At 47.6% G+C, this 26,289-nt stretch overlaps 1 protein-coding gene across 11 annotated transcripts in view; it reads right to left on the bottom strand.

The window, feature by feature from the left end:
* LOC125451757 (anion exchange protein 2-like) overlaps positions 1-26,289 on the bottom strand; it is a 259,376-nt gene that overhangs the window by 87,618 nt on the left and 145,469 nt on the right. Inside the window, exon 1 of one of the 11 annotated variants that reach the window (XM_059646301.1) lies at positions 12,866-13,078. The exons of the other annotated variants lie outside the window; for them this stretch is intronic. Coding sequence (XP_059502284.1) covers positions 12,866-12,874 — 9 coding nt within the window. The 5' untranslated portion in view covers positions 12,875-13,078. Of the gene's footprint in view, positions 1-12,865; positions 13,079-26,289 lie in introns of those variants that run through there. 11 annotated transcript variants of the gene reach the window in all.

Genomic DNA, 26,289 nt, shown 5'->3' with positions numbered 1-26,289 from the left:
TCGAGTTGATTGGCAACCGTGAAATCATTGCTGTAAAATCACATATAGTTCAGTAGATGTCCATTAGGGAAGGTAACATCTGCTATCCTGGTCTGATCTGTTCTACATCTTAGCACAACAATACGTTGACTGTTAACTGCCCTCTGTAAAGGCAGGCAAGCCACTCAGTTGTATCACCTATAAAGTCAGATAAAAATGAACTCAACTAGGATGGACCACCTGGAATCGACTTAGGCACTAGGATCAACAATAGCAAACAAATTCCTCCTTGACAATATTTGGTTGGTTCTGCCACTGTCACACAAACTACCCATGTACAGCTTGACGTAGTCATTCTGACAGAATCATACCTTACAGACAATGTGGCACAGTGGCTAGCACTGCTGCCTCACAGTGCCGGGGACCTGGGTTTGATTCCACCCTCAGGTGGCTGTCTGTGTAGAATTTGCACATTCTCCCTGCGTCTGCATGGGTTTCCTCCAGGTGTTCCGGTTTCCTCCTACAGTCTGAAGATGTGCAGGGTAGGTGGACTGGGCACACTAAATTGCCCATAGGTTCAGAGATGTGTAGATCAGGTGGGTTATAGGGGAATGGATGTGGGTGGAATGCTGTGAGGTTTATGTGGACTTGTTGGGCTGAAGGGCCTGTTTCCACGCTGGAGGGATTCTTTCTTCTTCATGCCGTTATGATCCCTAGTTATGTCCTGGCCCTCCAGCACAGTAGTATGCAGTTGGGAGGCAGTTGTACTGGGAGTCTTTAACATTCACTCTGGGTTCCATTAAGTCTCATGGCATCAGGTTAAATATAGTCAAGGAAACCTCCAGCTGGTTACCTTGTTCTGTCCTCCCGCAGCTGATGACTCTGAGTTCCTATATGTTGAGCAATACTTGGGGGAAGCACAGAGTGTAGAATGTACTCTGGGCGGGACTTTGTCTCCACCACCATGAATGGCTCAGCAGCATCACGAATGACTGAGCTGTTTTAGCTCTAAATAGTTTGGTTGCTAGCGTGCTGGCAACAGGCAGACAGGGAACCAACAAGAGGCAACCACACACTTGACCTCACCCTCATCAACCTGCCTGCCACTGTTGAACTGCCCACAGCAATAGCGATACTAGTGACCACCACACAGCCCTTGTGGGGATGAAATTTTGCTTTCAGTTTGAGAATACCTTCCATCAGGTTACGTGGTACTTTCACTATGCCAAATGGGACAGACTTCAAACATATCTAGCAACTCAAGACTGGAAATCCACGAGGCAGTGTGAACCATCAAGAAAAGCAGACTTGCACTCCAACACAGTCTACAACCTCATGGCCCGGCATATCCCCCTTCAACCATTACCATCAAGGCAGGGGATCAACCCTGGGTCAATGGAGAGTAGGTGGAGGGCATGCCAGCAGCAGCACCAGGCACACCTATAAATGAGGTGTCAACCTGGTGAAGCTACCAAACAGTACTATTTGTGTGCCAGACAGACAGAGATGGACACTCCCACCACCAATGCATCCGATCTAGACTTCGCAAAGCCCCTCCCTTCCTCAAAAAAAACCACCATCATCCCAGTACCGAAGAAAGCACATGCAATGTGCCTGAATGACCACCGCCCAGTGACTCTGACCTCAGTAATCATGAATTACTTCGGGCGCTGGTCATAACCCACAGCAACTCCAGCCTCCCAAACTGCCTCAGTCCCTTGCGGGATAACAAGGTGTAGAGCTGGATGAACACAGCAGGCCAAGCTGCATCATAGGAGCAGGAAGGCTGACGTTTCGGGCCTAGACGCTTCTTCACCAGAAACGTCAACCTTCCTGCTCCTCTGATGCTGCGTGGCCTGCTGTGTTCATCCAGCTCTACACCTTGTTATCTTGGATTCTCCAACATCTGCAGTTCCTACCATCTCTGCAACAATTTCAATCCCTTGCGGTTTGGCTACTGACACAATAGGTCCACAGAGGATGCCATATCCCTAGCCCTGCACTCATCCCTGGAACATGTGGACAACAAAGAAAACTACATCAGACATTGCTCATCGACTACAGGTCTGCCTTCAACATCATAATCTTCTCCAGACTGATCTCAAAGCTCCGCCCTCTGCAACTGGATCCTCAGATTTCTGACTCACAAATCGCCATCAGAGAGGATTGGTAAGTGAACCTCCTCCACGACAACAGTTAACAGTGGAGTTCCCCAAGGATGTGTTCTCAGCCTCCTACTGTACTCCCTGTACACCCACGGCTGTGTTGCCAAATTCGGAATGAATATCATCTACAAGTTTGCTGACAACACACTGTGGTAGGAAGGATATCAAATAACCATGAGTCAGAATACAGAAAAGAGATTGAGGGCTTGGTGTTGTGTTGCAATGATAACAATCTCTCTCTCAATGTCGGCAAAACAAAAGAGCTAATCATTGACTTCAGAAAAGGAGAACACTCCCCCATCTACATCAACGGAGCAGAGGTTGAGAACATCAAGTTCCTAGGAGTGACAATAATTGACAACCTGTCCTTCCCATGTAGATATGACGGTCAAGAAGGCACAACAACGTGTCTTCTACCTGAAAATGCTTAGGAAATTCAGCATGTGAACAAGGTCCCTCATCAACTTTAACAGAAGCACCATAGAAAGCATACTGTCCTGCTGCATAACGGCCTGGTACGGCAACTGGTCTGCCCAGGACCAAAAGAAACTACAGAAGGTGGTGTGCACAGCCGAGACCATCGCAGAAGCGAACATTCCATTATGGACTCCACTTATTCTTCTTGTTGCTGTGGAAAGGCTGCCATCATCAAAGACCCCTCCCACACGTGTAATGTTCTGCTACAATCTCTTTCATCAGGCAGAAGATATAGGAGTTTGAAAACATGCACAAGCAGGTTCAAGAACAGCTTCTTCCCCGCTGTTGTTAGACTGACGAATGTGGTCTCTGACTTTAATTAATGCTGATCTAGCTTTACCCACCTCCTACACAGTTATAATCTGCATGCCTCGCTGTCTGACCACCCTATGATCTGTATGTCCTTGCTCGCTATGACCTGCCTGTACTGCTCGCAAACAAAGCTTTTCACTGTACTTAGGTACATGTGATCACAATGAATCAAAACAAATCAGGAACAAAATCATAAGTTACTGGAAAAGCTCAGCAGGTCTGGCAGCATCTGTGAAGAAAAAAAAATCAGAGTTAACGTTTCGAGTAGAGTGACCCTTCCTGTTCCGACGAAGGGTCAGCGGACTCAAAACATTAACTCTGATTTTTTTTCTTCACAGATGCTGCCAGACTTGCTGAGCTTTTCCAGAAATTTGTTTTTGTTCCTGATTTACAGCATCCGCAGTTCTTTCAGTTTTTATCAAATTAAATCAGTCCTGCCACATCCAGCTGTGAATGATGGTAGACAATTAAACAAGTCATTAGAGGCAGAAGAGCAACAAATTTTCCCACCTTCAGTGAAATTGGAGCCTACAACATTAGTGCTAAAATCAAGGTTGAATTATTTGCAAACATTTTCAGCCCAGAAGAGTCAGATGGATGATTGCTTTAGGTCTGCTTCACAGGTTCCCAGTGACACCGATGCCAGTTCAATTCACTCCACATAATAGCAAGAAATGCTGATGGCAGTGGATACTGCAAAGGCTATGGGTTCTAACAACATTACTGTTATAACATTGAAAGCTTGTGCTCCATGATTAGCTGGTTTTATATGGAAGACCTAGACAACATTCAGGTTTGGGCTGATAAGTTGCAAATAACATTTGCACTACCTTAAGTGCCAAGCAATGACCATCTCCAACAACAGAGTACTGAACCAAAACCCAGTGACATTCAATGGCATTACCCACTATCAACACCCTGAAGAGTTACCATTACCAGAAACTGAAATGGGCTGGCCAAATAAACAAAGTGACTAGAAGCGCAAGTCAGAGGTTAGGAATACTGCAGCAAGCAACTCAACTCTGTCTTTCTAAAGCATATCTATCATCAACAAGACACAAATCACAAGTGTGATGGAATACACCCGCTACTCGTCTGCAGAAATGCATCACTAACAACACTCAGGAATCTAAGCATTATCCAGGCCAAATCACCATGCTTGACTAGCACATCATCCAACATCTTTAATCTTAACTCCCTTCACCACTGACTCAACAGCAGCAGTGCGTACCATCCACAAGATGAACTGCATGGGCCTTTCAAACCAATAACCTCAACCACCCAAAATGACAAAAACAGCAGAAACATCAGAACACCACCATCTTCAAGTTTCCCTCTAAGCCACTTACCATCCTGACTTGGAATATATCACAGTTCCACCGGTATCACTGGGTGAAAACCCTGAAATTCCCTCCTGAACAGCACTGTGGGTGTCCCTAACCAAATGGATTTCAGCAGTTCAAGAAGGAAGCTCACCACCACCTGCTCCAGCACAATTAGCAATGGGCAATAGATGCAGACCCAGCCAGGGGCACACAGATCCCATGAATAGATTGTTTAAATGACCAACTTCAACACTATTCTAGTATTCCTTCTTAGCTTCATAATGGAAAGGTGAAACGACAGAGAGAAAATGCCACCAAGGGGGCTCGAAATTGGTGATGGATTGATTGAGGTATCCAAGGAGGATTGCAATGCATTACCCTCACAGGTTAACACACAGAGCAAAAAGCATGGGGATGCACAGCCTCAATCCTTTCCAAATGACCGTCAAACATCTCCCACAAGTGACATCCCACACTGAGAAAAAATTCAAGTTGCACAAGATTTTGGGATGTGACTTGTTGATGGTTACGAATAATATGACATAACAGTTAAATAAAATCAGAGGTTATTTCAAACCAAGACACAGGGAGAGAGAGAGGGACGAGGAGAGAGAGAGGGACGAGGAGAGAGAGAGAGGGACGAGGAGAGAGAGAGAGGGACGAGGAGAGAGGGAGAGGGACGAGGAGAGAGGGAGAGGGACGAGGAGAGAGGGAGAGGGACGAGGAGAGAGGGAGAGGGACGAGGAGAGAGGGAGAGGGACGAGGAGAGGGGGAGGGACGAGGAGAGGGGGAGGGACGAGGGGGGGAGAGAGGGGGGAGAGGGGGGGGGAGAGAGGGGGGGGAGAGAGGGGGGGGAGAGAGGGGGGGGAGAGAGGGGGGGGGAGAGGGGGGGGGAGGGGGGGAGAGGGAGAGGGGGGGAGGGGGGGAGAGGGGGGGAGGGGGGGGAGAGGGGGGGAGAGGGGGGGAGAGGGGGGGAGAGGGCGGAGAGGGGGGGGGAGAGAGGGGGGGGAGAGAGGGGGGGGAGAGGGGGGGGAGGGGGGGGAGAGGGAGAGGGGGGGAGGGGGGGGAGAGGGGGGGAGAGGGGGGGAGAGGGGGGAGAGGGGGGAGAGGGCGGAGAGGGGGGGGGGAGAGAGGGGGGGGAGAGAGGGGGGGGAGAGAGGGGGGGGAGAGAGGGGGGGGAGAGAGGGGGGGGAGGGGGGGGGGGGGAGGGAGGGGGAGAGGGGGGGGAGAGGGGGGAGGGGGAGAGGGGGGGGAGAGGGGGGGGGAGGGAGGGGGGGGGAGAGAGGGGGGGGAGAGAGGGGGGGGGAGAGAGGGGGGGGGAGAGAGGGGAGGGAGGACGAGACAGGGAGAGCAAGTGTGAGTGAGAGACAGACAGAAAGGAAAGAAAGCGCGCCCTGATGGCCTATGCAGTAACGTGCTATGATATAAACTAACTCCCAGGATTTAATAGGCACCTTCATATCAGAGTTTACCGATTTCCACAACACCCGATGAGTAACATCGGTCTTGGCACATTTCCATTCCTGAACAATGCTCAATAATCTGTGGCAGGGGCTGAAGGGGCAGACAGGAGAGGGAGTGGTGGAGGCAATGAGCAACCCTTCACAACTTCTCTTTCGATTCCTCCCACTTCCTACAGACAAAGGGGGTGGCCATGGGCACCCGCATGGCCCCAGCTATGCCTGCCTCTTTGTAGGTTACGTGGAACAGTCCCTCTTCCGCACCTACACAGGCCCCAAACCCCACCTCTTCCTCCGGTACATTGATGACTGTATCGGCGCCGCTTCTTGCTCCCCAGAGGAGCTCGAACACTTCATCCATTTCACCAACACCTTCCACCCCAACCTTCAGTTCACCTGGGCCATCTCCAGCACATCCCTCACCTTCCTGGACCTCTCAGTCTCCATCTCAGGCAACCAGCTTGTAACTGATGTCCATTTCAAGCCCACCGACTCCCACAGCTACCTACAATACACCTCCTCCCACCCACCATCCTGCAAAACTTCCATCCCCTATTCCCAATTCCTCCGCCTCCGCCGCATCTGCTCCCACGATGAGGCTTTCCACTCCCGCACATCCCAGATGTCCAACTTTTTCAAGGACCGCAACTTTCCCCCCACAGTGGTCGAGAACGCCCTTGACCGCGTCTCCCGCATTTCCTGCAACACATCCCTCACGCCCTGCCCCCCGCTACAACCGCCCAAAGAGGATCCCCCTAGTCCTCACATACCACCCCACCAACCTCCGGATACAACACATCATCCTCTGACACTTCCGCCATCTACAATCCGACCCCACCACCCAAGACATTTTTCCATCCCTCCATTGTCTGCTTTCCGGAGAGACCACTCTCTCCGTGACTCCCTTGTTTGCTCCACACTGCCCTCCAACCCCACCGCACCCGGCACCTTCCACTGCAACTGCAGGAAACGTTACACTTTCCCCCACCCCTCCTCCCTCACCCCTATCCCAGGCCCCAAGCAGAGGTTCACCTGCACATCTGCCGATGTCGTATACTGTATCCATTGTACCTGGTGTGGCTTCCTCTACATTGGGGAAACCAAGCAGAGGCTTGGGGACCGCTTTGCAGAACACCTCCACTCGGTTCGCAATAAACAACTGCACCTCCCAGTCGCGAACCATTTCAACTCCCCCTCCTATTCTTTAGATGACATGTCCATCATGGGCCTCCTGCAGTGCCACAATGATGCCACCCAAAGGTTGCAGGAACAGCAACTCATATTCTGCTTGGGAACCCTGCAGCCCAATGGTATCAATGTGGACTTCACCAGCTTCAAAATCTCCCCTTCCCCCACCGCATCCCAAAACCAGCCCAGTTCGTCCCCTCCCCCCACTGCACCACACAACCAGCCCAGTTCTTCCCCTCCCCCAACTGCATCCCAAAACCAGCCCAGCCTGTCTCTGCCTCCCTAACCTGTTCTTCCTCTCACCTATCCCTTCCTCCCACCCCAAGCCGCACCTCCATTTCCCACCTACTAACCTCATCTCACCTCCTTGACCTGTCCGTCCACCCTGGACTGACCTATCCCCTCCTTACCTCCCCACCTATACTCTCCTCTCCACCTATCTTCTTTTCTCTCCATCTTCGGTCCGCCTCCCCCTCTCTCCCTATTTATTCCAGAACCCTCACCCCATCCCCCTCTCTGATGAAGGGTCCAGGCCCGAAACGTCAGCTTTTGTGCTCCTGAGATGCTGCTTGGCCTGCTGCGTTCATCCAGCTTCACACTTTATCACCTTCACAATGCCTTCCTGAACTCAACTGTCACTGATCTCCCATCAACTTGTTCCTCAGTCTTGAAATACCTTACAGTCACCAAGTCCGCACCTGAACTCAGTGAGTCCAGATCCCCCACAAGTAACAATCAACCCCACTACTCCAACAGAGTTAACAGGAACTGCAAATGCTGGAGAATCCGAGATAACAAGTTGTGGAGCTGGATGAATACAGCAGGCCAAGCAGCATCAGAACAGCAAGAAAGCTGATGTTTCGGGCCTAAACCCTTCATCAGAAATGGGGGGGGGGGTTCTGAAATAAATAGGGTCAGTGGGGGGAGGCAGATCGAAGATGGATAGTGGAGACAATAGGTAGAGAGTGGACAGACAAGTTAAAGAGGTGGGGATGGAGCCAGTAAAGGTGAGTGTAGGTGGGGAGGTAGCGAGGGGATATTTGAGTCCAGGGAGGACGGAGAGGTCAAGGAGGCAGGATGAGGTTGGTAGGTAGGAAGGAAATGGAGGTGCGGCTTGAGGTTGGAGGAGGGGATAGGTGAGAGGAAGGACAGATTAAGGAGGCGGGGACAAGCTAGGCTGCTTTTGGGATGCAGTAGGGGTAGGGGAGATTTTGAAGCTTGTGAAATCCACATTGATACCATTGGGCTGCAGGGTTCCCAAGCGGAATATGAGTTGCTGCTCCTGCAACCTTCGGGTGGCATCAGTGTGGCACTGCAGGAGACCCAGGATGGACATGCTGGACATGTCATCTGAGGAATGGGAGGGGGAGTTGAAATGGTGTGCGACTAGGAGGTGCAGTTGTTTAGTGCAAACCAAGCATAGGTGCTCCGCAAAGCAGTCCCCAAGCCTCCGTGATAATGGGAACTGCAGATGCTAGAGAATCCAAGATAACAAAGTATGGAGCTGGATGAACACAACAGGCCAAGCAGCATCTCTGGAGCACAAAAGCTCATGTTTCGGGCCTAGACCCTTCATCAGAGAGCTCTCTGATGAAGGTTCTAGGCCTGAAACGTCAGCTTTTGTGCTCCTGAGATGCTGCTTGGCCTGCTGTGTTCATCCAGCTCCATACTTTGTTATCTTGGTCACCAAGCCTCCGCTTGGTTTCCCCGATGTAGAGGAGGCCACAACGCGATCAGTGGATGCAGTATAGTACATTAGCAGATGCGTAGGTGAACATCTGCTCGATGTGGAAAGTCATCTTGGGGCCTGGGATGGGGGTGAGGGAGGAGGTGTGGGGGCAGGTGTAGCACTTCCTGCGGTTGCAGGGCAAAGTGAGGGGTGTGGTGGGGTTGGAGGAGAGTGTGGAGTGGACAAGGGAGTCATGGAGACAGTGGTCCCTCTGGAAAGCAGATAAGGGTGGGGATGGAAAAATGTCTTTGCTGGTGGGGTCGGATTGCAGATGGTGGAAGTGTCAGAGGATGATGCGCTGGATCTGGAGGTTGGTGAGGTGGTATGTGAGGATGAGGGGGATTCTCTTTGGGCGGTTATTGCAGGGGTGGGGTGTGAGGGATGTGTTGCGGAAAATGCGGGAGACATGGTCGAGGGTGTTCTCGACCACTGCGGGGGGCAAGTCGCGGTCCTTGAAGAACGAGTACATCTGGGATGTACAGGAGTGGAATGCCTCATCCTGGGAGCAGATGCGGTGGAGGTGAACGAATTGGGAATAGGGGATGGCATTTTTTCAGCAAGGTGGGTGGGAGGAGGTGTATTCTAGGTAGCTGTGGGAGTCAGTGGGCTTGAAATGGATATCGGTTTCTCGCTGTAGTTGCCCGCGATGGATACAGAGGGGTCCAGGAAGGTGAGGGAGGTGTTACAGATAGTCCAGGGTTTGTGGATTTTGGGAAGGAGACAGAAGCGGGCAGTGCGAGGTTGGGGAACATTGAGGTTGGAGGTCACCTGAGGTGATGAGATTGTGGATGATTTGGGAGATGATGGTTTGGTGCTCAGGAGTGGGGTCATGATCCAGGGGGCGGTAGGAGGTGGTGTCAGGGAGTTGGCGTCTGGCCTCAGCGATGTAAAGGTCAGTGTGCCATACTACAACTGCACCTCCTTTCTCCACAGGTTTTATGGTGAGGTTGGGATTGGAGCGAATGGCTGCACGTTCTGCGGGGGAGTGACTGGAGTGAGTGAGGGGGGTGGGGAGGTTGAGGCGATAGATATCTCAACAGCAATTGGAGATGAAGAAGAGGTCGAGGGAGGGTAGGAGGCCTTGGGGTGGTGTCCGGGAAGAGGGCTTGTGTTGGAGGCAGGTGAATGCATCAGTAGAGGGAATGGTAGGCTCATGGTTAAAGAAGTAAGTGTGGAGGTGTAGGTGGGGAGGTAGGGAGGTAGGGAGGAGATAGGTCAGTCCTGAGAGGACGGACAGGTCAAGGGCGTGGGATGAGCGCCCCAAAATCAGCCCAGCTCATCCCTGCCTCCCTAACCTGTTCTTTCTCTGATCCAGTCCTCCCACCTCAAGCTGCATCCCCATTTTCTACCTACTAACCTCATCCCGCCCCCTTGACCTGTCCATCCTCCCTGGACTGACCTATCCCCTCCCTACCTCCCCACCTACACTCTCCTTTACTGGCTCCATCCCCGCCCCTTTAACTTGTCTGTCTCCTCTCTACTTATCTTCTCCTCTATCCATCTTCGATCCGCCTCCCCCGACGTCCCTATTTATTTCAGAACCCTTTTCCCCTCTCCCATTTCCGATTAAGGGTCTAGGCCCGAAACGTCAGCTTCCCAGCTCCTAAGATGCTGCTTGGCCTGCTGTGTTCATCCAGCTCCACACTTTGTTATCTCCACTCCTCCATCATGTTGATTTGTCACAGCCCTCCACTGATTTAAGGTGCTTCTACCATTCCTTGGCAAATGGACTCCCCATGTACACTTGGTGTCTATTCCTCAGTTCACAGTCGATATCCCAATATTGGTGGGATAGATTTCACCATGACACTCTTCCACCTCAGAATCAACCTCAATATCCACGACTCTGTTCTGCGTCCCACACCTTCTATCAACTTCTGCTGTAGCCAATCTGTCCTCCCAGTTACACAGGCATCCTGAGATGTTCATGTGCATTAACAGAAATGATTACTGTACATGGTAAACATTTGCTATCCCATATCAGCAATATTAAAAAGTTACCTACTCAAGTAGTTTGAGTGCTTGCATGAATGCGTGTTATTTAACAGAATGCTTCTGTGCACGTTCTTGTGCCAAGGTGTGTCCATGCAAGAGAGTGAGAAAGAGTGAGTATGAGTAACAATGAGTTTGAGAGTGAAAGTGAGTAAGAGAGTGAGACTGGGAGAGTAAGAATGAAAATCGGTGAGTGAGAATTAGAGATGGAGTGAGAGAGTAAAACGGTGATAAGTCAGAGTTACAAGAGATCGTGTGCAGCTGAGAGAGACAGAAACAGTTAATGTGCCTGTGCGCACGCACAGGAGTGAGGGTGTGAGAATGAGAAATAGGAAAGTGTGTGTCCAAGAGTGCATAATTATGATTGTGAATGTGACAGGAAGCAAGAATGTGAGCAATGGCACGCATATGAGGGAGGGAAAGCGAACGTGCACAAAAAAGGGGCTGGGTGAGAGGATTCGGCTGTGGACTGGTGAGTGTCTGTGCGTTCTCACATACTGGGCAGGTGAGAGATTGTGTGGTATGATGTGCAAGTGTGGCAGTGTGTACAAGAAATAGTGAGAGCAAGGAGATGTAACCAGAAACGTCCACTGGAGGGTGACACTAGTAAGTGAATAATCAGAAGCTGTTGAAATACAAATAATGACAGTAAAGAGAAATCCTTCACCTCTAAACTCATCAAATGGGACAAGATCACAATGATGATTCGTTTTACCATCTTACTCAAAAGACAGCTTTGCAAGAAGTGTAGCTCCCCTTCAGCACTGACCAACTGAATGTGAACTACTCCCTCAGCACTGACCCTCCGACAGAGCCCGCTCCCTCAGCACTGACCCTCCGACAGTGCCCGCTCCCTCAGCACTGACCCTCCGACAGTGCCCGCTCCCTCAGCACTGACCCTCCGACAGTGCCCGCTCCCTCAGCACTGACCCTCCGACAGTGCCCGCTCCCTCAGCACTGACCCTCCAACAGTGCCCGCTCCCTCAGCACTGACCCTCCAACAGTGCCCGCTCCCTCAGCACTGACCCTCCAACAGTGCCCGCTCCCTCAGCACTGATCCTCCGACAGTGCCCGCGCCCTCAGCACTGACCCTCTGACAGTGCCTGCTCCCTCAGCACTGACCTTCCGACAGTGCGGCGCTCCCTCAGCACTGACCCTCCGACAGAGCCCACTCCCTCAGCACTGATCCTACGACAGTGCCCGCTCCCTCAGCACTGACCCTCCGACAGTGCCCACTCCCTCAGCACTGACCCTCCGACAGAGCCCGCTCCCTCAGCACTGACCCTCCGACAGTGCCCGCTCCCTCAGCACTGACCCTCCGACAGAGCCCGCTCCCTCAGCACTGATCCTCCGACAGTGCCCGCTCCCTCAGCACTGATCCTCCGACAGTGCCCGCTCCCTCAGCACTGACCCTCTGACAATGCCCGCTCCCTCAGCACTGATCTTCCGACAGTGCGGCGCTCCCTCAGCACTGACCCTCCGACAGAGCCCACTCCCTCAGCACTGATCCTACGACAGTGCCCGCTCCCTCAGCACTGACCCTCCGACAGTGCCCACTCCCTCAGCACTGACCCTCCGACAGAGCCCGCTCCCTCAGCACTGATCCTCCGACAGTGCCCACTCCCTAAGCACTGACCCTCCGACAGTGCGGCGCTCCCTCAGCACTGACCCTCCGACAGAGCCCGCTCCCTCAGCACTGACCCTCCGACAGTGTGGCGTTCCTCAGCACTGAACCTCTGACAATGCCTGCTCCCTCAACACTGACCCTCCGACAGTGCCCGCTCCCTCAGCGCTGTTCCTCCGACAGTGCCCGCTCCCTCAGCACTGACCCTCCGACAGTGCCCGCTCCCTCAGCACTGACCCTCCGACAGAGCCCGCTCACTCAGCACTGACCCTCCGACAGTGCGGTGCTCCCTCAACACTGACCCTCCAACAGTGCGGTGCTCCCTCAGCACTGACCCTCCAACAGTGCGGTGCTCCCTCAGCACTGACCCTCCGACAATGACCTTCTGATAGTGCCCACTCCCTAAGCACTGACCCTCCGACAGTGCGGCGCTCCCTCAGCACTGACCCTCCGACAGAGCCCGCTCCCTCATCACTGACCCTCCGACAGTGTGGCGATGAGCACTTATCAATGTGAAACATTGACCTCATTTCTCTTTCCACGTTGCAAGTTGTCCTGCTTACTACTTATAGCTTGTGCTTTAACAGCTGGATGAAGGTGGAAACAGTCCTTACCTCACTCATGTTGGAAAATATCTGCTGTTAGTAGCCAGCTCTTAAGTATCCGTTAGCAGTACTCGCATACGCTCTACAATTTAAAGGCAGTCGGAACATCACAGCCAAAACCCCTCAACAGTACAAACAATAGCTTTTTGCGATAACTGCTTTTATCACCAAGGGACTGAACCTGACAAGCTCCCTCGTGCCCGGAACGGGCTGCTTCGTTACCAATGACTGATAACATTCCCATTCATTGAAGGACATGCTGCAGTGTCCTACGCCACGGGATACCCATTAGCACAATGCAAAAAGCTACATCTGCACCACACGGTAAATATTTACAGAAGGCGTCCTTTACAGCACTTTCCTGAGGAATCAGCTGCTCCTGAGCCAAGGAACCCTCACACTGACAGGGAGGGGGAAGCTGTCACCTTCTCCTACACCTGAAGGTCCAACAGCTGACAGTAACCTACAAAGCAGGAAGGTCTCAGCTCTGAAGGACAGCAAAGCCTCAGAGGTCCATCGACTGTTACACTGCAGCACTACATTTCTGTAGCACCTTTTCAAAACCTTATGATATTCCAATATGGTTCACTGCCACTAAAAGTATGATTTGCAGCATAGACACTGATGCAATGTAGGAAATGCAGCAACTAATTTGTTCTCCGCAAACTCTCTCAAGTAGCTTGTCATATACTTTAGAATACAACAGCATGGGAAAGAGAAGCAGGGTTTGAGCCCTCATCCCATCAAGCTCACTCCACCAGTTAACATGATCATCAATGAGCCGTGGCTTCAACTCCACTCACTCTCCTCTCCCTTGACTCCTCGAGAGACCAAAAACCTGTCCATCCCAGCCTTAAATATATTTAAGGATGGAGCATTCACAACACTCTGGAGCAGAAAATTCAAAATATCCACAACCATAATTGCCCTTGAACCAATGGAATTGCACTTCAAAGGGCAGTTTTCAACTCACCCAGAACCTGTGGGTCTGGAGTAACGTACAGACCAGACCAGGAAAGGACAGCAGATTTCTTTTGCAAAAGGTCGATCGTGAGCCAGATGGGTTTTTACAACAATAGATGTCACCTACTGACATTAGTGAGGTGAAAGCTTTGAGGCATGCTTCCAATTCAGCAGAATTTAAATTCCACCAAATGCCAATCAAGCACAGGTGCCAGGGGCTCCGGAATACAGTCCAGTGACATTACAAGGGCACCACTATCTATAGGGAGAGGCCACGCACAGATTTGAAAACAAGGATCTAAATTTCAATTTGGACCTTTTTTAATAGACTGGGAGTCAATACAGTACAGGAAAGGAAAAGTGCCTTCATGTTTACCAGTCACCATTTAAAGACGACTTTTGGTGTATATGCCTTCATTGGTCAGAGCACTGAGTTTGCGAATCAAGAGGTCATTTTGTGGCTGTGCAGGATATTGGTGAGGCCACTTTTGGAATACCACATACAATGGTGGCCGCCCTTCTATAGGAAGGATGTTGTTAAATTTGCAAAGGTGCAGCAAAGATTTATGAGTGTGTTGCAGGGCTTAGACAGAGAGACTGACTCGATTAGGGCATTTGTCCCTACAGCGTAGGATGTTGACTTTATAGAGATTTATAAAATCACGAGGGGCATGGATAGAATGAATAGCCAAGGTCTTCTTCATACACTGGGATAGTCCAAAACTAGAGTACATTGGTTTAAGGAGAGAGGGGTAACTTTTTCACACAGAGGGTGGTGTGTGTATGGAATGAGACGCCAGAGGAAGTGGTGGAGGCTGGTACAAGTGCAACATTTTAAAAGGCATCTGGATGGGTATACGAATAGGAAGAGTTTACAGAGATATGGGCCAAATGGCACTCGGTCAAGCTGGGATATGTGGTCAATGCGGACAAGTTGGACTCAAAGGTCTGTAAGCCAGCACCATCAGAGTGAAACAAAAATAAGGTGGCAGATGGAGGAGTACAAAGCTCATCACGTAGCTTTATGCTGAGGTGAGGGACTTAAATAGGTTGGAGTGTGTTTTGCAGGAGCTGGTTTCAAATGATGTTCCTGTAACTGAAATTGAAATGACTCGGCAGGAATTACAGAAAGATCATTATAAAATAATCTTCAAGCTTCCAAATTCTGTCTCAGGACAGTTTAATTTAGAAAACGTATCTAATACCAAGAAAATGCTGTAATTAGTTGATTAAAAACAAAAGCTGGTAACTGATACTACACACTTGGGATGCAGGATGGCTAGCAATGACTAGACAGGAACCGAATCAAGGGAATCAGATGACATTATAAAATCCACGAGTGAAGGACAATCTATTTATTAATTTCAGCATGACTGAGAATAGATCTGCCATTGAAAAGGGCCTGAAACTGTTCATTTATATAACCAATCATTCGCATGAAACATTCATTGATATCGTAGGCCCTAAGACAATCACCATTTGTTGTATTCTTTAGATATACGTACAGACCGTAACACCATAAGAGATAGGTGTAGAATTAGACTATTCAACCATTTGATCATGGCTAATATATTTCTTAAACTCTATCCTGCCTTCCTCCCATAACTTATGATCCCCTTACAAATCAAGAATCTATTTCTGTCTTAAATACACTCAATTACTTGTTTGCCCCCAGAAGGCTGTCGGGGCCAGACGTTCACCACACTTTTGGCTGAAGAAATTCTTCCTCGCCCGTGCTAAAGAGTCATCTCTCCACTTTAACTCTGTGAATCTGTATTTGCAAATTCATTCTATTTTGTTCAAAAAGCACACAATGTACAGTCAGTCAATGTGGTATTTTATAAATTCCTACTTTAGAAATAAAACCAGTCTGACGCCAAACTAAAACACAAATAGATTCTAAATACGGCGTCACACCTAACATGCAATGTCTGACCTCACACCTCGTCTTTTCACTGATAAAATCTTTAAGTCACTCAGGACTGTGGACCTGAAAGGAATTTGGGGATGTACATACATATATTAATCAATTAAAACCTTCTAACTGATTAAAGATTTAACAGGTTTGTTTAGTACATCTTCAATGATGTGACCCTTTGATTTTTTTTACTTATAAATTCTGCGTCCGATATTACCTCTCTCACTAACACCTGAAGAAAACTTGTCTTCAAATAAACCTGTTGGACTATAACCTGGTGTCACATGATTTGACTTGTTCCACCCCAGTCCACCATCAACACCTTCACTTACGACACAGAATGTCGCAGTAGATTCCTTCTCAGATCCGTGGTCTCTGTTCCTCAATTACCTAGGCGCATTCAATTTATGTTTAAAGAAGATGTAAGTTGCTGTCTGGACCAACATTTATTGTCTATCCCTAGTTGCCCTGGAGAAGGAGATGGTGAGTTGCCTTTGCCGTCCAATTGGTGTTGGGACGCCCACAGTGCTGTCAGGGAGTGTATTTTTAATCCAATGAATGGCAATATATTTCTGGGTCGGGATACTAACTAGTATGGGGGGAACCTTGCAAGTGGTGGCATATCCACATATCTGTTGCTCTTGTCCATCTAGCTGGAGGTCATCCATAGCACTTGGGACCAGTAGTAGGCTATATGGCCCATTGAGTTACTCTGCCATTCAACAAGATCATGGTTGATTTGAAAATCCTGAACTCAACTTTCCTGCTTTATTCCATTACTCTTGATTCACTTAATGATTAGAAATCTGGAGGTTGCAGGCTTGGCAATGTCGATGACAGTGCTGAAGGAGTCAATTCCACCCATCATCCATATGCCAGTTCCTAAGCACAATACTGTGTTCAGTTTGGGTCTCATCAGAGGAAGCATGTTTTGGCTATGGAGGATGTAGAGAAAGGGTTTTCCTGGGGTGACAGGACTGAAAGATTAAGACAGATTAGTTCATTTAGTACAATGTTCACTCGAGTTTAAAAGAATGAAGGGTGATCTCACAGATAGGATCTAGTGACATGGAAGAACTGAAGGAATCAGCACTAGCAGCAAAACGGTGTTGGGCAAATTGATAGGATATGTTGTCATAGTCTAATAATTTCTATCCCAGAGTACTGAAGGAAGTAGCCACAGAAAAAGCGGTTGTGCCGGTGGTCATCTTTCAAGACTCTATACACTCTGATACAATTCCTATGGATTAGTGAGTAGCTACATAACTCCACTGTTTAAAAAAAAAGGAGGTGGAGGGAAAACTGGAAAATATAGACTGGTTAGCCTGACATAAGTTTTGGGGAAAATGCTAGAGTCCACTATAAAAGATGTAATAGCAGAGCACTTGGAAAACAGTGACAGGATTGGACAGAGTCAGAATAGTTTTACGAGAGGATAAACATGCTTAACAAAACTACTGGAATTCTTCAAAGGTGTAACTAAGAGTTTATTAAGGGCAGCCAGTGGATATGGTTTACTTGAACTTTTAGAATGTTCGATAAGGTCCCACATTAGCAGATTGGTGCATAAACTTAAATCAGATAATATTGGGGTAGTGCACAGACAACAGGCAGCAAGCTTGCTGGCAGACAGGAAGAAATGAGTAGGAACAAGTGGGTCTTTCTGGAGTGACTGGCAGTGACAAGTGGGGTACCATTGGGATCAGTGTCGGGGCTCCAAATTCACAGGTAAGTGAATGACTTAGACAAGGGAATATCTCCAGGTTTGCAGATGACACGAAGCAGGGTTGCTTTGTTACAACTGTACAGGGCCTTGGTAAGGTGGGATCAGTTAGGACAGTAACATGGTAGAATTCGGCATTCTGATTGAGAGGGAGGAGATTGGGCCAAAAGCAACCAGGCTAAGCTTAAGTAAGGATAATTACAAAGAAATAAGGACGGACAGAGCTGGCTGGATTGGACCGGGATTGGAGCTTAGCAGCAAAGATAGTTTAGGAACAATGGCAAGTAATTCGTGACTCACAGCAAAAATATTCTCCAGTGAAGGAGGAGGATTCCAGGAACGGGATAAACCAACCGTGGCCAACCAGGCAAGTTAACAAGGGTCTAGGCCCGAAACGTCAGCTTTTGTGCTCCTGAGATGCTGCTTGGCCTGCTGTGTTCATCCAGCTTCACATTTTATTAAGTTAACAATAGCATCAGTTGGAAAGAAAAAGCTACAATACAGCAAAGGCCAGTAGTAAGCAGAGGATTGGGAAAGTTTTAAAAACCAACAAAAGATGACCAAAAAATAAACATTGTGGGTAAACTTCAAAGTAATATTAAGGAAAACAGCAAGAGCTTTTTAAATAATTAAGGAAGAGAGAAGCCAAAGTGAACATTGACCCCTTAGGAACTAGGAAATGACAGTGCTCAGGGATAAGGTGTGACTGTAATTGAGGCAGGTAGGGGGATTCCGAGTTCAGGAGTGCAGGAGCCTCAGCCCTTGACCTTGACCAACAGGTATGAGAGTCTTGCTCCCTGTCCGGATGAGGAAAAGGACTGTGGACAGGATGAGCCAGCTGACCACGGCAACGTGGTGCAGAAGGCCATTCAAGAGGGGGGAGCAAAAAGAGAGGTCGTTGTTATAGGGGATTCTATTATTAGGGGGACAGATAGTATCCTGTGCAAGCCGGATCGGGAGCCCCGCATGGTGTGTTGCCTGCCCGGTGCCAGGGTACGGGACATCTCCGACCGGGTTGAAAGGATATCGGAGCGGGAGGGGGAGGATCCAGTTGTTGTGGTCCACGTTGGGATAACATCAAAGGCAAAGCCAGGGTAGAGGACCTGTTCAAGGATTATCAAGCACTAGGAAAGAAATTGAAGTACAGGTCCTCAAGGGTCATAATCTCCGGATTACTTCCTGAGCCACGTGATAATTGGCATAGGGAAAAGAAAGTTAGGGAAGTAAACACGTGGCTAAGGGATTGGTGTGGGAAAGAGGGATTCCATTTCATGGGGCATTGGCATCAGTTTTGGAACCGGGGGGATCATTGGGACGGTCTCCACCTGAACCGATCTGGAACCAGTGTTCTAGCGAAAAGGATAAACAGGGTGGTCAGTGAGACTTTAAACTTCTGAGTTGGGGGGCGGGGGGGGGGGGGGGAGTGAAAGAGACAGGGAGTATGGAGTTAAATGGAAAGATAAGCAACAGGATAGCATGAGTACAGGTGGATTTAAGCTCAGGCAGACTAGGAATACAGCAAAAAGGAAGGATAGCTTCAGACATCTTAGGATTTCCAATCTCTCTAACAATGATAAGAAAGTTAGCATTAAGGCACTTTATCTAAATGCTCGTAGTATTCGCAACAAAGTAGATGAATTAACAGCACAAATCCTCTTGAATGATTATGATGTGGTAGGCATCACAGAGACATGGTTGCAGGGAGTTCAGGACTGACAGTTAAACATCCAAGGATTCACAACATATCGAAAAGACAGGGAGGTGGGCAGAGGGGGTGGGGTTGCCTTGTTAGTTAAGAATGAAATTAAATCTACAACACTGAATGTCATAGGGTCAGAGGATGCGGAGTCTGTGTGGATGGAGTTGAGGAACCACCAAGGCAAAAAAACTATAATGGGAGTTATGTACAGACCTCCTAACAGTGATCAGGACTAGGGGCACAAGATGCACCGAGAAATAGATAGGGCATGTCAGAAAGGCAAGGTCATGGTGATCATGGGGGACTTCAATATGCAGGTAGATCGGGTGAATAATGTTGCTGGTGGATCCAAAGAAAGGGAATTCATGGAATGTTTGCAGGATGGCTTTTTGGAACAGCTTGTGATGGAGCCCACAAGGGAGCAGGCTATTCTGGACTTAGTGCTATGTAATGAGCCAGACTTTATAGTAAGGGAACACTTAGGAGGCAGCGATCATAATATGGTAGAGTTCAGTCTGCAGTTTGAAAGAGAGCAGGCAAAATCGGATGTAATGGTGTTACAATTAAATAAAAGTAATTACAGGGGCATGAGAGAGGAATTGGCAAAAATCAACTGGAAGCAGAGCCTAGCGGGGAAGACAGTAAAGCAACAATGGCAGGAGTTTCTGGGAACTGAGGACACACTACAGAGGTTCATCCCAAAGAAAAGAAAGATTATCCGGGGTGGGATTGGACAGCTATGGCTGACAAAGGAAGTCAGGAAATATATTAAAGAAAAAGAGACAGCCTATAAAGTGGCCAAGAGCACTGGGAAATCAGAAGATTGGGAAGGCTACAAAAAAAAAGAGGATAACAAAGGGAGCAATAAGGAAGGAGAGGATCATATATGAAGGTATGCTAGCTAGTAATATTAGAAATGATAGTAAAAGTTTCTTTCAATACCTAAGAAACAAACGAGAGGCAAAAGTAGATATTGGGCCGCTCCAAATTGATGCTGGAAGGCTAGTGATGGGAGATAAGGAAATAGCTGAAGAACTTGATAAGTACTTTGCGTCAGTCTTCACAGTGGAAGACATGAGTAGTATGCCAACAATTAGGGAGAGTCAGGGGGCAGAGTTGAGTACGATAGGCATTACAAAAGAGTAAGTGCTAGAAAAGCTAAAAGGTCTAAAAATTGATAATCTCCTGGCCCTGATGGGCTACATCCTAGAGTTCTGAGGGAGGTGGCTCCTGGCCCTGATGGGCTACATCCTAGAGTTCTGACGGAGATGGTTGAAGAAATAGCGGAGGCTTTGGTCGTGATCTTTCAAAAGTCACTGGAGTCTGGCAAAGTCCCAGATGATTGGAAAATTGCTGTTGTAACTCCCTTGTTTAAGAATGGATCAAGACCAAAGATGGAAAATTATAGGCCAATTAGCCTAACCTCGGTAGTTGGTAAAATTCTAGAATCCATTGTCAAGGATGAGATTTCTAAATTCCTGGAAGTGCAGGGTCAGATTAGAACAAGTCAGCGTGGGTTTAGGGGAGGTCATGCCTGACAAACCTGTTAGAATTCTTTGAAGAGGTAACAAGTAGGTTAGACCAGGGAAACTCAGTAGATGTTATCTATCTAGACTTCCAAAAGGCCTTTGATAAGGTGCCTCAAGGAGGCTGCTGAGCAAGGTGAGGGCCCATGGTGTTCGAGGTGAGCTACTGGCTTGGATTGAGGATTGGCTGTCTGACAGAAGGCAGAGAGTTGGGATAAAAGGCTCTTTTTTGGAATGGCAACCAGTTACAAGTGGTGTCCCACAGGGTTCAGTGTTGGGGCCGCAGCTGTTCACCTTATATATTAATGATCTGGATGAAGGGACTGGGGGCATTCTGGTGAAGTTTGCCGATGATACGAAGATAGGTGGACAGGTAGGTAGTACTGAGGAGGTGGGGAAGCTACAGAAAGATTTAGACAGTTTAGGAGTGTGGTCCAGGAAATGGCTGATGAAATTCAATGTGAGTAAATGTAAGGTTTTGCACTTTGGAAAAAAGAATACAGGCATGGACTATTTTCTAAACGGTGAGAAAATTCGTAAAGCAGAAGTACAAAAGGGATCTGGGAGCGTTGGTCCAGGATTTTCGAAAGGTTAGCTTGCAGGTAGAGTCCGTGATTAAGAAAGCAAATGTAACGTTGTCGTATATCTCAAGTGGGTTGGAATATAAAAGCAGCAATGCGCTTCTGAGACTTTATAAAGCTCTAGTTAGGCCCCATTTAGAATACTGTGTCCAATTTTGGGCCCCACACCTCAGGAAGGACATACTAGCCCTGCAGCATGTCCAGCGGAGATTCACATGGATGATCCCTGAAATGGTAGGTTTAACGTATGATGAGCGGCTAAGGATCCTGGGATTGTACTCATTAGAGTTTAGAAGGTTGAGGGTAGATCTAATAGAAACTTACCAGATAATGTATGGTTTAGAAGGGGTGGTAGAAAGTTGTTTCCATTAGGCGGGGAGACTGGACACGTGAGCACAGCCTTAAAATTAGAGGGGGTAAATTTAAAACAGAAATGAGACAACATTTCTTCAGCCAGAGAGTGGTAGGCTTGTGGAATTCATTGCCACCGAGTGCAGTGGAGGCCGGGACATTCAAGGCAGAGATCAATAAATTCTTGATCTCACAAGGAATCAAGGGCTACGGGGAGAGTGCAGGGAAGTGGAGTTGAAATGCCCATCAGCCATGATTTAAATGGCAGAGTGGACTTGATGGGCCGAATGGCCTTACTTCCACTCATCTGTCCATAAGACCATAAGACATAGAAGATGAATCAATACTTTGTAACAGTGTTCATAGTAAAGACACTGAAAGCATTCCAAAAATTACAAAATATTCAAGGGGCAAGACGTCAAGGAAATACATGCAATAACTATCATAGGGATGAAGTGCCAGGAAAACTAACGAGACTAAAAACTGATAATCCCTGGCCCTGATGGGATGCATCCTCGGATGTTAAAGGAAGGTGCTTAGAAATAGTGGATGCATAAATAGTAATCTTCCAGGAATCCTTAGAATCTGGAAAACTTCTGGAAGAACAAAACCTACCAATCCTAACACCTTATTTAAAAAGGGACGGACACAAAAAATAGGCAACTTGAGTTATTGGGAAAATGTTAAGAATCTACTATCAAGATGTACAACAGAACATTTAGAAACACATGACATGATCATGCAATCATCATGTCTTCATGACGGAGAAATCTTTTGTGACAAATTTGCTAGAATTGTTTGAGGTGGTAACAAGCAGGATAAAGGGGAAGCAGTGGACATAATATATTTGTATTTTCAGAAAACATTTGATAAGGTGACAAGTTAGGCTGATAAAAAGAATCAATGATGTTGGAGGTAGTATACATTAGCACAGATAGGGAATTATCTAACTAATAGAAGACAGAGAATTGGGGCAAGTGGACATTTTCAGGTTGGCAACCTGTAACTAGTAGAATGCCACAGGGATCAATGCTAGGTCACAATTATCTACAATTATATGAATGATTTGGAAGAAGAAAGTGAGTCTACTATAGCCAGTTTGAGAATGATACATACATAGGTGGGAAGGCAAGTGATGCGGACGACACAGTCTGAAGAGGCTAACAGGCAGGTGAATAGGCAAAAACTTGGCTGGTAGAGCATAAAGTAGAGAAATGTGAGGTTATGCACTTTGGCAGGAAAAATAAACTTGGCGTGGAATGGTGGCTCAGTCATTAGCACTGCTGCCTCACAAAGCTAGACACTTAGGTTCAATTCCACCGTTGGACGACTGTCTGTGTGGAGTTTGCACATTCTCCCCGTGTCTGTGAGAGTTTCTTGCGAGTGCTCTGGTTTCCTCCTGCAATCCAAAGATTTGCAGGGTAGGTGGATTGGCCATGCTAAAACTCCTGAAGTGTTCATGGATGTGTAGTTTAGGTGGGTTATGGGGGATAGGTCTGGGTGGGATGCTCTGAGGGTCAGCGTGGACTTGTTGGGCCAAAAGGGCCTGTTCCCACACTGTAGGGAATATATGATGATCTAATAAAGGAGCTAAATATTACTTATATGGAGAAAGACTGCAAAAAGCAATGAAACAGAGGGATTTGGGAGCCAGTGTACGCAAATCACGAAAAACTAGCTTCCAAGTTCAGCTGGTAATAGGGAAAGCAAATTGAATGTCGACCTTTCTTTCATAGGGAATGGAGTATAAAAGCAGGGAGATTTTGTTCAAACTACACACAGTATGAGTCAGATCACAGCTGGAATACTGTGAACAGTTTTTGTCCCTTCATCTAAAGAAGCAGTCCAGAGAAGGTTCACTAGGTTGACGGAGGGACTGTCTTATGAGGGGAGGTTGAATGGATTGTGCTTGTACTCATTCGAATGTAGAAGAATGCGAGGTGACCGGATTAAAACATACAAGATTTTTAAAGTACCGAAATAGATAGGTTTCTGACGACTAATTTCATCATGGGATATAAAAGCATTGTGGAAAGCGGTATTGACAAAGATGATCAGCCATGATCTAATCGAATGATGGAGCAGGCTCGAAGGGCTGAACTACCTACTCCTGTTCCTATTTCTTACATTCCTATCATCTCAAATAACTGGATAATTCCTTTTGACGGCCTCAATTGTGTGTGTCACAATCACACTTTCTGCAGGCCACTCCATGTCCTAACCACTCCCTGTGTGAACAATATTTCACCAAATCACCGATGCCTCTTAGACTAATAATCCTAACTCGAGTCCACATATTCGCTTGTGAATTTAAATTCAATTAATTAATAAATCTGTGATCTTAAAACACTAATGCCTTCAGGGAAGAATATCTGCTGTCCTTTCCAAATTTAGCTGACATTCGACTCCATACCCACACGTGTCTGACTCTTAGCCATTCGCTGACTTGGCCAAGCTAGCCACGGGCAATATCAAAACTGCTACAAAAATGCTGTAGAATAAAACCTGAGGGAGCACCTGGCATTGACCGAGGCAATAGAAACGACTATCCACTTGTCCGGTCTAGCCTGCAAAGTTCTCTCCTTTAAATCTGCAAAATTGCACCAAAATCAGGAGACCTGTCTCACAGAGAAGCTGAACATCAGCCTGTCATAGCCAATTCCATGGAAACATACCTTACAATGTCCAAGACACCACCATCCCTGAAGGTGTCCTCTGCTATTGGCAACATCCACATCCCATAAATGCACATAGAAATAAAAAAATGGTGGCAAACTGGCTTCCAGGCAGGATGGAGTTGCCCTTGGAGTTCTCAACATTGAAGCTAGACCACATGAAGTCTCACAACATCAGGGAGTGTAAATCAGAGGAAAAACTGACATAGATTGAAAAATGCCACAAAACAACAAATACGTGTGGGAGAGCAACAGAAAAAATTCCGGAAGAGCAGAGCCCAAGAGACCAAACTTAACAATAGTTCTCTGTCAGCATAATACTGCTACATAAATATGTGATAATTCAAGGCCCTATCGCTGTTTAAACTTCTGCTGCTGAACAGTGTGTGATTACCTGATTCAACAATACTGCAGTCTGACACTTTAAGGCAATCACACTACTACAGTGAGAGTACCAGGGGCCAGCTCTGTCAGTATATAGCTGTTACACAACCATGTCAAATAAAACAGGGTGGCACAGTACCATGGACCAGGGCAGATGGGGGCTGAGGATCAGGAGTGAATTAATGAAGGTGACTGGGGCAGATTCGGAGCTGGAAATTGAGTTTGAATTCTGTAAAACATACCTGTGTGTTTAATGGTGATGGGGTTGAGCGGGTGAGGCAGAGATAAGTAATACGAACATTTCTTGGGAAAGCACAGTTATAAGCAAGTGTATTGAGCCTATTGAGCCTGCTCTGGCATTCCAGCAATCTGAGATTTAAAATTACCAATGAATCCAGCACTGTGTGCATGTGTGGTAGCGTTTGTTGATTTCACAGCTAAGTCTGGTTTCTCTGACCAGAGGAAATAGTTTCTCTTTATCTCCTCTGTCTGATCCTCTTAAGTTGCAAAGATCGAAGCAACTGGAATAGGAGTTGTTCAATTGGCCTCCAAGGTGCAATATGATTCTAGTGATCTTTCCCACCCACTCCGCATATTATTTAATTCCCTCAGACCCCACAATCTCTCCATTTCAGTCGTGAAGAGACTCGACTATGTAACATTCACAACCCTTAGGATATGAACTGCACAAGTTCACGCCCGTCTGAATGAAAAACGCTCTACCCATTTTAGTCAGCTCCTTATCTTGCGTTCTAGATTCCACATGGCCAGCTCTCAGTAGCTGCCCTGTCAAGGCCAGCATGTTTCAACAATATTTGTTTAAAATTCACTTGTGGCACGTGGGCATTGCTGGCAGACTGATTAGTTTGCCCACTTCTATCTGCTCCTTGAGAAGGTGCGGTGAGCTACCTTCTTGAACCACTGCAGCCCGTGAGCTGCGGGTAGACCCGCAGTGCCCTTAGGGAGGAAAATCCAGGATTTAGACCCAGCGATACTGAATGAAAAGCGATATATTTCCATATTAGGATGGTAAGTGGCGGTATATCTGCTATCCTTCTAGATCACAGAATTCCTTCCATGCAGAAGCAGGCCATTCAGTCTATCAAGTCCACACTGTCCATCTTAGGAGCATCCCACCCAAATCACCTGCCCACATCGTTATAATCCTGCATTTCTTATGGCTAATCCATAAAAGAAAAGTCAAGGTGATCTAAACGCAAAATCCTTTTTAATGGTAAAATGTAGGTCAGATATCCAATAACACTTAAGATTAGCCCCAGCTGAACAAAGTAGTTTACTTGACTGACATCCCATTAACCAGATTAAATATTCATTCAAGACATTGCAAGGTGTTTAGTGAAAACATGCTAAGCTATTATAAATATCTCACCTCCCCATTACAAACACAGCACTGCCACAGAGCCACCTTCTTCAAAATGGTCCAGTCTGAGCCACACACCATCCTGACTTGGAATTATAATCATCATTCCTTCACTATTGCTGGGTCAAAATCCTGGAACTGCCTTCCCAGCGGCACTGTAGGCGTTTACAGGCTGTAGTGATTCAAGAAAGCAATTCGCCACCATCTCTGGAGCAATAAATGTTCAGGTCCA

This window comes from Stegostoma tigrinum, chromosome 5 (genome assembly GCF_030684315.1).
Source record: "Stegostoma tigrinum isolate sSteTig4 chromosome 5, sSteTig4.hap1, whole genome shotgun sequence".
In the NCBI taxonomy this organism is placed as follows: domain Eukaryota; kingdom Metazoa; phylum Chordata; class Chondrichthyes; order Orectolobiformes; family Stegostomatidae; genus Stegostoma; species Stegostoma tigrinum.
The sequence above is the reverse complement of the archived record's forward strand: the minus strand, read 5'-3'. Positions and strand labels throughout refer to the sequence as shown.